Genomic DNA, 13,423 nt, shown 5'->3' on the forward strand with positions numbered 1-13,423 from the left:
GGGGAACTATCAGCAGCTCCTTAGCTCCTTAGTGAGCACCCCCCCCCCCCCCAAGCACCAATCTGGCCCCAAGTTGCCTCTCTTCATTAATAATTATTAAAGAGGTCTGCCACGTTATAGTAAAGTTGCTCAATGTACAGTATTAGTACTCACTGCACTTACTGACAGCAGCTCCCTGTGTACCTCATAGGACTAATATCAGACTCCCCTCCTCCAGGCTGTGCTGCCCTGCTCTGCGGTAAGTTTGTTCATAAGATGGCCGACATGGTGGAGCATTTGACCATGCTCCGCCCCCCAGTGTTCAACACTAATCCTGTATATGACTATGGTGGACATTGGGGGCAGGGCATGGTCACATGCTCCTTCATGTCGGCCATCTATTAACAGACTCACCACAGAGCAGGACAGCACAGCCTGGAGGAGGGGAGTCTGATATTAGCTCTATGAGGTACACAGGGAGCTGCTGTCAGTATATACAATGAGTACACTTACTAATACTGTACACTGAACAATTTTACTATGAAGTGGACAACCCCTTTAAGGGTGGTGAACCCCCGCGAGAGGAACACGGCTGCTGGATGGAGGATTTTAGAACAAACACACAGGAGCGGCGCAGAGGATGAAGGTAACAGACATGCTTTCATCCTCAGCTCCCTGTGCCCTATAGGCAAATACTGCAAATCTGATTGCGACAATGCTGGTCATCTTTTATATACATAGCTACACGACCAACTACCATTGAGAAAAAAAAGCCTTTTATCCAAAATGGCAGCTTTCAAGATGGCAGCCATGTTCTGGACATAGCCTAAAAGATAGACCCCCCTCACCCATCACTTGTTGGGGTAATCAGATATGTAATTTTCCCTTCTATTTCTGCAATAAAAGGGTCTCCTAAGACTTTTGACTCAACCTGTATACCAGAAAAGTGGCGTCAATGGGTAATGCATTCCAGCGCGATGTAGACGCTTTTTCCCATGACTTCCCCATTAACAAAAAAATACATTTTTGAGATGAAGAAGGTTTTTCCTGTGTGACTTCAGTTGTGATTAAACAGTCATTTGCAATCTTATTCTGATTTCCGCGGAGCTCCTTGTTATACAGTATCAGCGCCACACAGGATGAGGAACATGAGCGAGACCAATGTTTTCATTTAGCACCAGGGAGATGGGGCGTATAGGAAGATGAAAGCATTTGACACGCAGAGAGAGAGGAGAAAAAGATCTGGGAAACAACATGTTGAAATCTCTGCTGATCGTGAACGTCGTGGAGATTATTCAAATTGCACTTCAAAGAGACTTTAATTAACTTCTGATCACAGTCCAAACCACGGCTGACACAGTGTGACAGAGCTGCTGCCGTATACTTTCCTTAGGCCCCATTCACACAGCGCTATTTTACTTTGTTGATCATTTTTTCCCCACTCAGATCCATTTATTTTACTAATGTTTTTCATGTCCAATAGACAAAAGTAAGTTTGTGGTTTGTAGTATGGTCTTTATTTTAATGGGAAAAAATGTCAGGAAAATTCTGTGTTTTTTTCATCCTCTTTATCTGCTATACGCCCTATGTTACATAGACTGCCACTCATGAGCTCCTTGTGTCTTACATATAGTCATGGCCAAAAGTTTTGAGAATGACACAAATATATTTTCACACGATCTGCTGCCCTCTGGTTTTTATGTGTGTTTGTCAGATGTTTTTATCACATACAGAAATATAATTCCAATCATATTATGAGTAACAAAAGCTTATACTGACAGAATGAGTTAATGCAGCAAGTCAATATTTGCAGTGTTGACCCTTCTTCTTCAGGACCTCTGCAATTCTCCCTGGCTGCTCTCAATCAACTTCTGGACCAAATCCTGACTGATAGCAGTCCATTCTTGCACAATCAATGCTTGCATTTTGTCAGAATTTGTTGGTTTTTGTTTGTCCACCCGTCTCTTGATGATTGACCACAAGTTCTCAATGGGATTAAGATCTGGGGAGTTTCCAGGTCATGGACCCAAACTCTCTATGTTTTGTTCCCTGACCCATTTAGTTATCACCTTTGCTTTATGGCAATATGCTCCATCATGCTGGAAAAGGCATTGTTGATCGCCAAACTGTTCTTGGACGGTTGGGAGAAGTTGCTCTTGGAGGACATTCTGGTACCATTCTTTATTCATGGCTGTGTTTTTAGGCAAGACTGTGAGAGAGACGATTCCCTTGGCTGAGAAGCAACCCCACACATGAATGGTTTCAGGATGCTTTACAGTTGGCATGAGACAAGACTGGTGGTAGCGCTCAACTCGTCTTCTCTGAATAAGCTGTTTTCCAGATGTCCCAAACAATTGGAAAGGGGATTCATCAGAGACAATGACTTTACCCCAGTCCTTAGCAGTCCACTCTCTGTACCTTTTGCAGAATATTAGTCTGTCCCTGATGTTTTTTCTGGAGACAAGTGGCTTCTTTGCTGCCCTTCTTGAGACCAGGCCTGGCTCCAAAAGTCTTCGCCTCACAGTGCACAGTGCAGATGCACTCACACCTGCCTGCTGCCATTCCTGAGCAAGCTCTGCACTGCTGGTAGCCCCATCCTGCAGCTGAAACACTTTTAAGAGACGGTCCTGGCGCTTGCTGGTCTTTCTTGGGCGCCCTGGAGCCTTTTAGGCAACAATGGAACCTCTCTCCTTGAAGTTCTTGATGATGCGATAGATTGTTGACTGAGATGCAATCTTTCTAGCTGCGATACTCTTCCCTGTTAGGCCATTTTTGTGCAGTGCAATGATGACTGCACTTGTTTCTTTAGAGATAACTATGGTTAACAGAAGAGAAACAATGATGCCAAGCACCAGCCTCCTTTTAAAGTGTCCAGTGGCGTCATTCTTACTTAATCATGACAGATTGATCTCCAGCCCTGTCCTCATCAACACCCACACCTGTGTTAATGGAGCAATCACTGAAACGATGTAAGCTGGTCCTTTTAAGGCAGGGCTGCAATGATGTTGAAATGTGTTTTGAGGGATAAAGCTCACTTTCTAGGCAAATATTGACTTTGCAAGTAATTGCTGTTAAGCTGATTTCTCTTTATAACATTCTGGAGTATATGCAAATTGCCATTTTAAAAACTGAAGCAGTCGACTTTGTAAAGATTAATATTTGTATCATTCTCAAAACTTTTGGCCATGACTGTAGACTGCTGCTCATGGCGCCGCCCTTCTCTGACATACACTGACACTCATGATGACCCACTCTCACACATAGACTGCTACTAATGGCTTCACTTCTCTCACATACTCTGATGCTCATGTCCCTTCTCTCTCCTACATAGACTGCTTCTAATGGCCCTCCTCTCTCTCACATAGACTTCTGCTCATGGCCCTTCTCTCTCTCACATAGACTGCTGCTCATGGCCCTCCCCCTCTTACATAGACTGCTGCTCATAGCCCTCCTCTCACATAGACTGCGGCCAATGTCCCTCCTCTCTCACACATATATTGCTGCTCATGGCTCCTTCAGGCTTCTGGTCAGTCTCCCCTGAAACTAAACTCCATAGACTTTGATTATAATTCCATAGACTACTTGTTATAACTGGGCAGAGCAATGTGTGCTGCTGAGCGCTTCTGTCCCTTTATTCTAGTGATCGCCGAGAGTCTCTGCCCCTAGACCCCGCTGAACTTCTGACATGTTGCTGTGACATGTCAGAAGTTTGTTACAATGAGAGTTACAAATGTTTGGGAAAAGAAGGATCAGCCATGTTGAAGTTCAACCCCAAATCTTTTTGTTCTCCCTAGAGAGAAGTCACTGCCAGATTCTTGGCTGACAATACTCTTGGCTGAGCATGTGTATGAAGGAATCAGTATGCATAGCTGAACAAGCTCTTAAAAGTATATAGGCACCTTAAAGGGATTAAATCATCTTTTAAAGTCACCCCCAACAGCCCCCCATTCTAACTGAAGGTTTGTTCTGTATCTAGGTCTGATTCTTCTTTAAAGGGGTAGTTTAAAAAAAAATCTTTCAAATCAACTGGTTCCAGAAAGTGCCAGAGATTTCTAATTAACTTCCTTTAAAAAAAATTACCAGTATTTCTGTACTTATCAGCTGCAGTGTGTTCTGCAGGAAGTGGTGTATTCTTTCCAGACAGGAAAGCAGGAGAGGTATTTTATGAGGATTTGCTACTGTTCTGGACAGTTCCTGACATGGACAGAGGTGGCAGCAGAGAGCACTGTGTCAGACTGGAGAGAATACACCACTTCCTGCAGGACATACAGCAGCTGATAAGTACTGGAAAGCTTGAGATTTTCTTTAAAAAGAAGTAAATTACAAATATTTGGCACTTTCTGGTACCAGTTGATTTGAAAGATTTTTTTTGTGTACTACCCCTAATTCTTTTGCACTGTCAGTTACTTTTACATTGCATTATCTTGTACTGGTCTCAAGTTGCATTCATAATTCTGCCAGTTGCTATTAGAAACAGTCAACAATCTTGTTGACAGTCACACCCCTAAAAGTTTAGCTGATCTCCTCCTACATTAGATTACTGCTCGTTGTCTGGGATAAAGAATACACATCCTGACAGCGAGCTTAATCCCACTTACAGCTGATGAAAAAATAAGTGTGGATTTTACACCACCAGAAATCATTTGCACCTACAGGGATGAACATTATAATGAGATATATAACCATAAGATTCACACGTTCAACTACAGGAGCAGGCGAGATGATCTGCAGTCAGATGATCTGCGGCCGTATTTTCAGGGCCAAACCCTGAGCGGTGAGTCCAACGTTTTCCTAATTAACGCTCAATGAGGCAATTAGCCGAGCGCACATTAGAGTCCTGTGTAAGTGAATGATGACTCAGTCCATGTCAGCCGCCTTCTGTGTTGATCTTGGAGAAAGAACGTCCATATCCAAAGCTTACAAATGTTTTACAAACTGTTCCATGGTCTTTCTTTTTCCATTTGTTAAGTACTTATCCTCTTTTCATTTGCAAGATGACTCTCGGCCACATTAGTTACCATACTTCTTTGGGGCAGCTTGTTTTATATAACTAAAGGGGTATTCCAGTGAATAGACGTTTATGTACTTGTTTCACATTTCTTTTATAAAGTTATATTATCTGAAAATGTTAATATTTATTAATATATGTGTGTGTGTGTGTATATATATATATATATATATATATATATATATATATATTTGTTTTTTTTGTTTTTGTTTTTTACATTTAACTGTAAATAGGTGGCAGCATCAAAGGGGGTATTCCGCTCAGATAAAATACATGTAAAATCATCCCCCCTCCTGGAGACTAACAATTCCTTCCATACTTGTTATTATCCTTTCAGTCTTTCCCCAGTTCTGAGCTGCTGCTTTCTGCTAAAGACACAGAAAACTGTGTGTGAGCTGTTAACTCAATCTCCCCCTCCTCCCCCCTTCCTTTCCAGATGGCTCATGTAAACAGTGTCCATGGCCAGTTGTCTCCACTCTGTAATGCTAGGAGTGTTAATCATAGCGAGGTCACCAGTAACTTGGCCTCAAATAAAGCCTCTTCGCATTACAGAGTACAGAGACAGCCGGTCAGGGATGCTATTTTGATCAGCCATCTCAGAAAGGGGGGGGGGGAGAAGGAGACGATGAGAAAAGCTCGCACACAGATTTTTGTGTCTTCAGCAGAAATCAGCATCTGAGAACTGGGGGAAGGAGACTGAATAGACAATAACAAGTAAGGAACAAATTGTTAGTCTCCAGGAGGAGGGATGATTCAGCAAGTATTTTACTTGAGAGGAATACCCCTTTAAGGAATGACATGACCTCTCTGCTGCCACCAATGGCTGTGCTGGGAACTGCAGGGCTGCTCTGGTGCTGCAATTACATAGCAGAGACATGGACAGAGGTGGCAGCAGAGAGCCCTGTGTCAGACTCGAAAGAATATTCCACTTACTGCAGGACATTCAGCAGCTGATAAGTACCAGAAGACTGGGGATTTTTTAACAGAAGTAAATTACAAATCTATATAACTTTCTGAAATCTGTTGATTTGAGCAAAAACATTTTTTGCTGGAGTACCCCTTTAAGAAACCACTTCCAGAGAGAATTGAACACTGTCACTGGGACAAGAACTATGCCCAAGGTGTAAGCATTCTCTATTAGAGCATCTTCTAGTAGGACACAAACCCCCGTGTGTCAATCACATCAGGATTCTTAATAAAGAGTTTCGGTCATCCCCAGGAGCTCTGGATGGTGCAGCCCTAAAATACTACAGCCGTGTAGAAGCAGCCATACGTATAGGCTTGAAAGTAATGTAAAGTTTTCCTTCTGAAAAGCCATTAGCAATATGGACGTTCCAGCCTGTGAACATAACTCATCTGCTTTATGAGCTAATTGAGATTCACACGCCGCTCCTTATCTATGAATCTTACCGTTTTCGCTGCTCAATTTATTTTCTCATTCACAATTTGGCAAATTAATTTATGATGTAAAGATTATACTAGAATCGTCAGGGAGACGTCTCACCGGCTAAGTATATGCCGTCACTGAGGCTGCTGTCACACCGCACCAGTTTACTTTCAGCATTAGGCAAATTCACACTTTCCCACCCCTTTATGACCCCTTGAATGTAATTTCTTGATGTACATCTTCACCCTTTTTTTTTTTTCTTTTTTTTTTTTTTTTTTTAGGAAAATGGAAATTCTTAATAAAGGATATTTCTTCTTTATTTACTTTTTTTTACAGTTTGGGGCTGTGTTCACACACGTTGCAAAATTATTATGCAGTGCTGTAATTAAATGTTTAAAGAAGAAGTTTGGCCAAACTGAAAAATCTGCAGAAGGCAGGGGGTACGGGAACATAAAAAAAAAATCTGGCTTTCTGAATCTTCTGCTCCTGCAGCATCATGACCCGGCTCAGCCAGTCACTGACGTACCAGGAAGCTGGGAGAAGCTGGAGCCCATTTGCGGTCAGGGAGCTTCTGACACTTACAGGGCTGCGGGAGCACAGGGATGGGTAAGTATACATTATTTATTGTGTTCCCTTCCCTACCTGCCTTCTGCAGAGTTTTCAGTTTGGCTGGATTTCTCTTTTTAAAGGGGTTATCCAGCGCTTCAAAAACATGGCCACTTTCCTCCAGAGACAACACCACTCTTGTCTCCAGTTTGGGTGCAGGTTTTGTAACTCAGTTCCATTGAAGTCAATGGAGCTTAATTGCAAACCACACCTGAACTGGAGACAAGAGCGGTGCTGTCTCTGGAGGAAAGTAGCCATGTTTTTGTAGCGCTGGAAAACCCCTTTAAGTACTGTAAAGAAATGATGCTGTAACATAATGAAACTGCAATATGTGAACACACCCTATTTCATATGCATTACATTAATTACATTGGCACACTGCTGGTACACCCTGCCAGAGGCAGACTTTACCAGTGGAGCAGTCACAGCAGGCCCTGAGGCTTAGCAGACTATACTGTGCTGATATGCTGATACCCACTGTATGCCAAAATGAGACTCTTCTTACTTACACTGGGCCCATACAGACTTAGGGATATGCCAATGTATGTCTGGATTGCTCACGTAGCCCCAGTAATGGTCCTTCCCTTCAAGTCCTGCACTAGTTTTGTATGTTGCTTTTAGGCTGCGTTCAAACTATTCAGTTGATGCTTTAGTCAAATTTGATGGAAGAGTTACATTGTAAGGCCGAAAGAAGACGTGTCCATGCAGTTTATCCTGTTACTCTATAGTGATGATCCAGGGGAAGGGTAAGACAAAAAGCAGGAGGTAAAAAATCCTTCTCTTCTTTTTAGCATGCTGGGTTGTTATTCCTGTCTTAAAGGAGAAGTCCGGCGAAAATTTTTATTATTATAAATATTATAAGTATTGAATTGCCCCCCAAAAGTTATACAAATCACCAATATATGCTTAATGCTTATAAAGTGCTTTTTTCCCTGCACTTACTACTACATCAAGGCTTCACTTCCTGGATAACATGGTGATGTCACTTCCTGGATAACATGGTGATGTCACTTCCTGGATAACATGGTGATGTCACTTCCTGGATTACATGGTGATGTCACTTCCTGGATAACATGGTGATGTCACGCCCCGACTCCCAGAGCTGTGTGGGCTGTGGCTGTAGGAGAGAATGATGGCAGAGGGACACAGGGCACTGGAGGGACTCTGAGCATCTGAGCATCTTCCATCATCATCTCCAGCAGCCACAGCCCGCATAGCTCTGGGAGTCGGGTTGTGACATCACCATGTTATCCAGGAAGTGACATCACCATGTTATCCAGGAAGTGACATCACCATGTTATCCAGGAAGTGACGCCTTGATGCAGTAGTAAGTGCAGGAAAAAAGCACTTTATAAGCATTTCCCGTAATAAGTGTATATTGTGTATTTGTATAACTTTTGGGGCGCAATACAATACTTTAATAAAAATTTTCACCAGTCTTCTCCTTTAAAGAGGTTGTCCAGGCTTAGATAAACATGGCCGTTTTCGTCTAGAAACAACAGCTCTCCTATCCTCAGTATGGGTGTTGCAGGTCAGTTGCATTAAAGTGAATGGAGCTAATTGTAACAACACACACAACCTGAGGATGGGAGTGTCGCTGTTATGGCAAGAAAGTGGCTGTGTTTTTCCTAATTCTGGGTAACCCCTTTAACTTTAAGACACCATGTCAGAACTTAAAGGGCCCTATTATATATCAGAGAGGTCCATTGGGTGCTGTTGAGGATGGCTTGGACACTATCATAGGGGGAGATTTATCAAACATGGTGTAAAGTGAAGCTGACTCAGTTGCCCCTAGCAACCAATCAGATTCCTCCTTACATTTTCCAAAGAGTCTGTGAGGAATGAAAGGTGGAATCTGATTGGTTGCTAGGGGCAACTGAGCCAGTTTCACTTTACACCATGTTTGATAAATCTCCCCCTATATGTAATGGTTTCCATGATCTCAGTGTAAACAGAGCCTATTTTTCTTAGAAGAAGTTCTTCTGATGAAACCTGAGAGACCTTGCCACGCTTACACTGACTGTCGAGAGCATGACGGATACCATAAGGCGGCAGCTCGGCGGCGATGGCTCCTCCAATTCTGTCATTTTTTAAGGTCTAACAAATTAATTTCCTTCATTTATGGCAAACGTTTCCAGCGAGGTTCCATAATGACATCACTTTATTTCTATTAGCGGCTCCCGTTCTCCGCGTTGCGCCCAGAATGGAAGCTCCGTCTTCCGCCCCTCAGGCGTTTAAGTCTTAATACTGTGAAATATTCTTCTTCATCGAGTCTCTGTGATGCTCTGGTGGGAATGTCCTATTGAAAAATGTATGAAGCTTCTTCTTTGCACCGCGCTAATGTATTCAGAAGCGCCCGGTCACAGCAACAACCTACTTTTCTTCTTCTTGTTTCTACAGGAAGAATTAGGGGAACTGATGCAGATAGTAAAAGATCAGCAGCTGAAGAACGAGTTGTCGGGCATTCAGAAAAAGAGGAGTAGCCATGGAAACGTGAAATCCGGCTCCAAACTGCATCAGACCGATAGCCCGCAGAGGTACGTCACTTTCCACCACATCTGAGGAGATGAACATGGCCCTGGGGATGAATATCTCCACAGCATGAAGGTTTAATGCAAAGAAAATGACTTGTTTCCTGTGGTGAGGCGCAGAATAATTGTAAGACACAAAGCAAGGAAGATTTCTGATCTGTAAATATATAATTCAGTCATCTGGATCCGCAAAGATGATGTGGTGCAAAGTATAGAGTGGTTGTTTATTGGGGAATACGGAATGGGTGTAGAGGTAAAGCATGGAGGCCCCAATGGTAATTCTATTACCTCACAACCACTGGGTGCAATATCTATCTATCTATCTATTTATCTTCTATCTATCTATCTATCTATCTATCTCCTATCTATCTATCTATCTATCTCCTATCTATCTATCTATCTATCTATCTATCTATCTATCTATCTCCTATCTATCTATCTATCTATCTATCTATCTATCTATCTATCTCCTATCTATCTATCTATCTATCTATCTATCTATCTATCTCCTATCTATCTATCTATCTATCTATCTATCTATCTATCTATCATCTAATTATCTATCTATCTATCTATCTATCTCCTATCTATCTATTATCTCCTATCTATCTATCTATCTATCTATCTATCTATCTATCTATCTATCTATCTATCTCCTATCTATCTATCTATTTATCTTCTATCTATCTATCTATCTTCTATCTATCTGTTATCTATCTATCTATCTATCTATCTATCTATCTATCTATCTATAAGGGGAGACTTGGGAGGTCTTGATATACATTACATAGTCATTTAAGCCCACCAGAATGAGTGTGCTTGGTTGCTTTAATATGCACGGGCCTTTGGTGCAGATACAATATTAGACAGGTGGTTGTAATGGTATGGCTGATTTATGCAGAATATAGTATATTCTTTCTATAGTATGTGTATTCTTCCTTGTACAGAAGATCTGATATACAACCCTACTACCTTTCCTTTAGGTAACAATACTTATGCTGTTCTTTGCTTTACTAAACATTGACTCACATTGGGGTCTTCTTTCATAGTCTTGCCATTGGGCCCCAAAATTTTCTCAGACCATAACTAATGTATATAGAATGCGGACAAAAAGAGAAAAAAGTTGCTGCACCTCACACCTATGGCTGACACTAATGCCTCTCAGCTACACTTAAAAACCAACTCCAGGATGTTGGTATATAATTTGATTAAACCATATTGCCTCATGTACCACGTGCAGGTCTCCTGACCCACGTGAGTCCCTACACTAACTCACCTCTGTGTCAGTCAGCGACCACAAACCCCGCAAAGCGAGCGCAAGCAGGGAAGGGAGGCCATAGAATGGCCCTGCAACCTCATTGTCACAGGACCAATCCCCAAGAGCCCCCCCCCCCCCCAAACCCAGCAGGAGTTGATCAGCCATAGGTGTGAGGAGCAGCGCTCCTTTCACTTTTTGCTTTTCTCCCTTTTCTGAGTGTTTGCACTCCTGCGGGTAAGACCCATGTGACCCCAATCAGCAGGAGGCACCTGTGCACACATGGCAGGTACCTCCTATTCTTCGCATTCTACCTGCAGGAGTTATGGGGAGTTGTAAGACCATGTTCACACTTGTGTTGCTTGCTGGCTTTCGAGGGGTCCTTGGGGATTGGTCCTGTGACATTGGGCTTGCAGGGCTATTCTATGGCCTCCCTTCCCTGCTTGCGCTCGCTTTGCGGGGTTTGTGGTAGGTGACCAACATAGTGGAGTTAGTATAGGGACTCATGTGAACCAGGGGACCTGCACGTGGTACATGAGGCAATATGGTTTGATCAAATTATATGCCAACATCCTGGCGTTGGTTTTTAAATGTAGCCGAGAGGCATTAGTATCAGCCATAGGTGTGAGGTGCAGCAGCTCTTATCTTTTTGTCCGCATAATGTATATAGAAACTTGCTTCTTCACCCATACTGGTTTACCACCATTCTACATACGGTTCATGTTACTGGTATACTGAATAGTATCAGCACTCCCATATATGTTTGCAGTCACCCCTGATCACTAAGGCTATCCTTATAACACAGAATCACTTATTATACTGTATATCGTAGATGATATCGGAGATGTTTTTTTCCTCTGTGGTGGTGTGTGATCTCGTGGTATCTAGCATGAGAACGGACTATTTTTACCCTTGTATTCTTCTGTAAGTAGTACAGCTCTAAGAGGTCAGCAGGTTCCCTATGGAAGATGAAGACTGAGCTTCTAAGAACCCTATTGCTTTGTTTCCTTACCAGGACGACGCCTCAGCCTCCGAGTTCAGAAAGTTCACAGGCGTTAATGATGCTGATAGCAAACCAGCAGGAACAGAGCGCGGCTATGGAGCAGATGAACCAGAGGCTTGAGTCTCTAGAAAGGATGATTCGTCACAGCCTGCAAACTGATGCTCCACCAGGTAACAGGATTAGGGGTGAAAAAGGCATTGTGTCTGTCTCATCAGCCCATGGAAAACCCAAAATATTCAACTGAACCAAGAGTGTAACGTTCACCCATTATACCATGTAGAATTGTCATCATCGTTTCTGAAATACAGCTTGATCCCATTAGGATACTTCCATGAAGCTACTTTCCTTCGGGAGGTGGGGGGGATCTATTTAACAGCTTCACGTTTGATCCGGACATACACATTATCAGTATGAGTCTGTGACAAGACTCCCATCAATCTGTACATGCCCCAGTATTGCTTTACAGCAGGGATGAGGAACCTTTGGCCCTCCAGCTGTTGCAAAACTACAATTCCCATCATGCCAGGACAGCCAAAGCGAAGCTTCGCTTTGGCTGTCCTGGCATGATGGGAATTGTAGTTTTGCATCAGCTGGTGGGCGGAAGGTTGCCCATCCCTGCTTTACAGGATTCATCACAACCCGGTGAGGAATGACGTGTATTAGTCTATGGTTCGGTTATAGTTGGTGTTAGTGGTGCATGGTAACTACAAACCACAGTGACCATTACATGTGAATACGTGACTGACTGATAGAAAAGGGACTGTTATGTTAAGATTATAATTAGTGTTGAGCGGACTTGCTGAACTGTTTGAGTACAAACCTGAACACTCTGCGTTTGACTCCCAATGGCTTTAGAAGTTGGATGCTGCCCTGGGGCTGTCAGGAAAACATGGATACAGCAAATTGCTATATCCATGCTTTCCTGGACTGCATAGGGCATCATTTATCTTCTCGAGCCGGAGGGAGTCAAATACCAAGCATTCGGGTACGGAGAACCCAAACAGTTCACCAAGTCCGCTCAACACTAATTATAATATAAGCAACAATAGGCCTTTATCATATAATTTCTGGGCTTCATCATGTAATCAACATTACCAAGTATTACCAGGCTTCATCATGTGATCAGTATTACCAGGCTTCATCCTGTGATCAGTATTACCAGGCTTCATCATGTGATCAGCGTTACCAGTCATCATCATGTGATCAGCATTACCAGGCTTCATCATGTGATCAGCATTACCAGGCTTCATCATGTGATCAGCATTACCAGGCTATATCATGTGATCAGAATTACCAGGCTTCATCCTGTGATCAGCATTACCAGGCTTCATCATGTGGTGAGAATAATTAGGTTTCATCATGTGATTAGCATTACCAGACTTCATCATGTGATCAGCATTACCAGGCTTCATCCTGTGATCAGCATTACCAGGCTTCATCATGTGATCAGCATTACCAGGCTTCATCATGTTATCAGCATTACCAGACTTCATCGTGGGATCAGCATTACCAGGCTTCATCGTGGGATCAGCATTACCAGGCTTCATCGTGGGATCAGCATTACTGGGCACCATTCTGTGATCAGTATTACCAGGCTTCATCATGTGATCAGCATTACCAGGATTGATCCTGTGATCAGCATTACCAGGCTTCA

At 42.8% G+C, this 13,423-nt stretch overlaps 1 protein-coding gene across 4 annotated transcripts in view; it reads left to right on the top strand.

The window, feature by feature from the left end:
• Positions 1-13,423, top strand: part of LOC138783004 (transient receptor potential channel pyrexia-like) — a 167,189-nt gene that overhangs the window by 138,841 nt on the left and 14,925 nt on the right. For all 4 annotated transcript variants that reach the window (XM_069957110.1, XM_069957113.1, XM_069957111.1 and 1 more), the window contains exons 18-19: positions 9,381-9,517; positions 11,782-11,939. In XM_069957110.1, the coding sequence (XP_069813211.1) occupies positions 9,381-9,517; positions 11,782-11,939 (295 nt within the window). The remainder of the gene's footprint in view (positions 1-9,380; positions 9,518-11,781; positions 11,940-13,423) is intronic.

This window comes from Dendropsophus ebraccatus, chromosome 2 (genome assembly GCF_027789765.1).
Source record: "Dendropsophus ebraccatus isolate aDenEbr1 chromosome 2, aDenEbr1.pat, whole genome shotgun sequence".
In the NCBI taxonomy this organism is placed as follows: domain Eukaryota; kingdom Metazoa; phylum Chordata; class Amphibia; order Anura; family Hylidae; genus Dendropsophus; species Dendropsophus ebraccatus.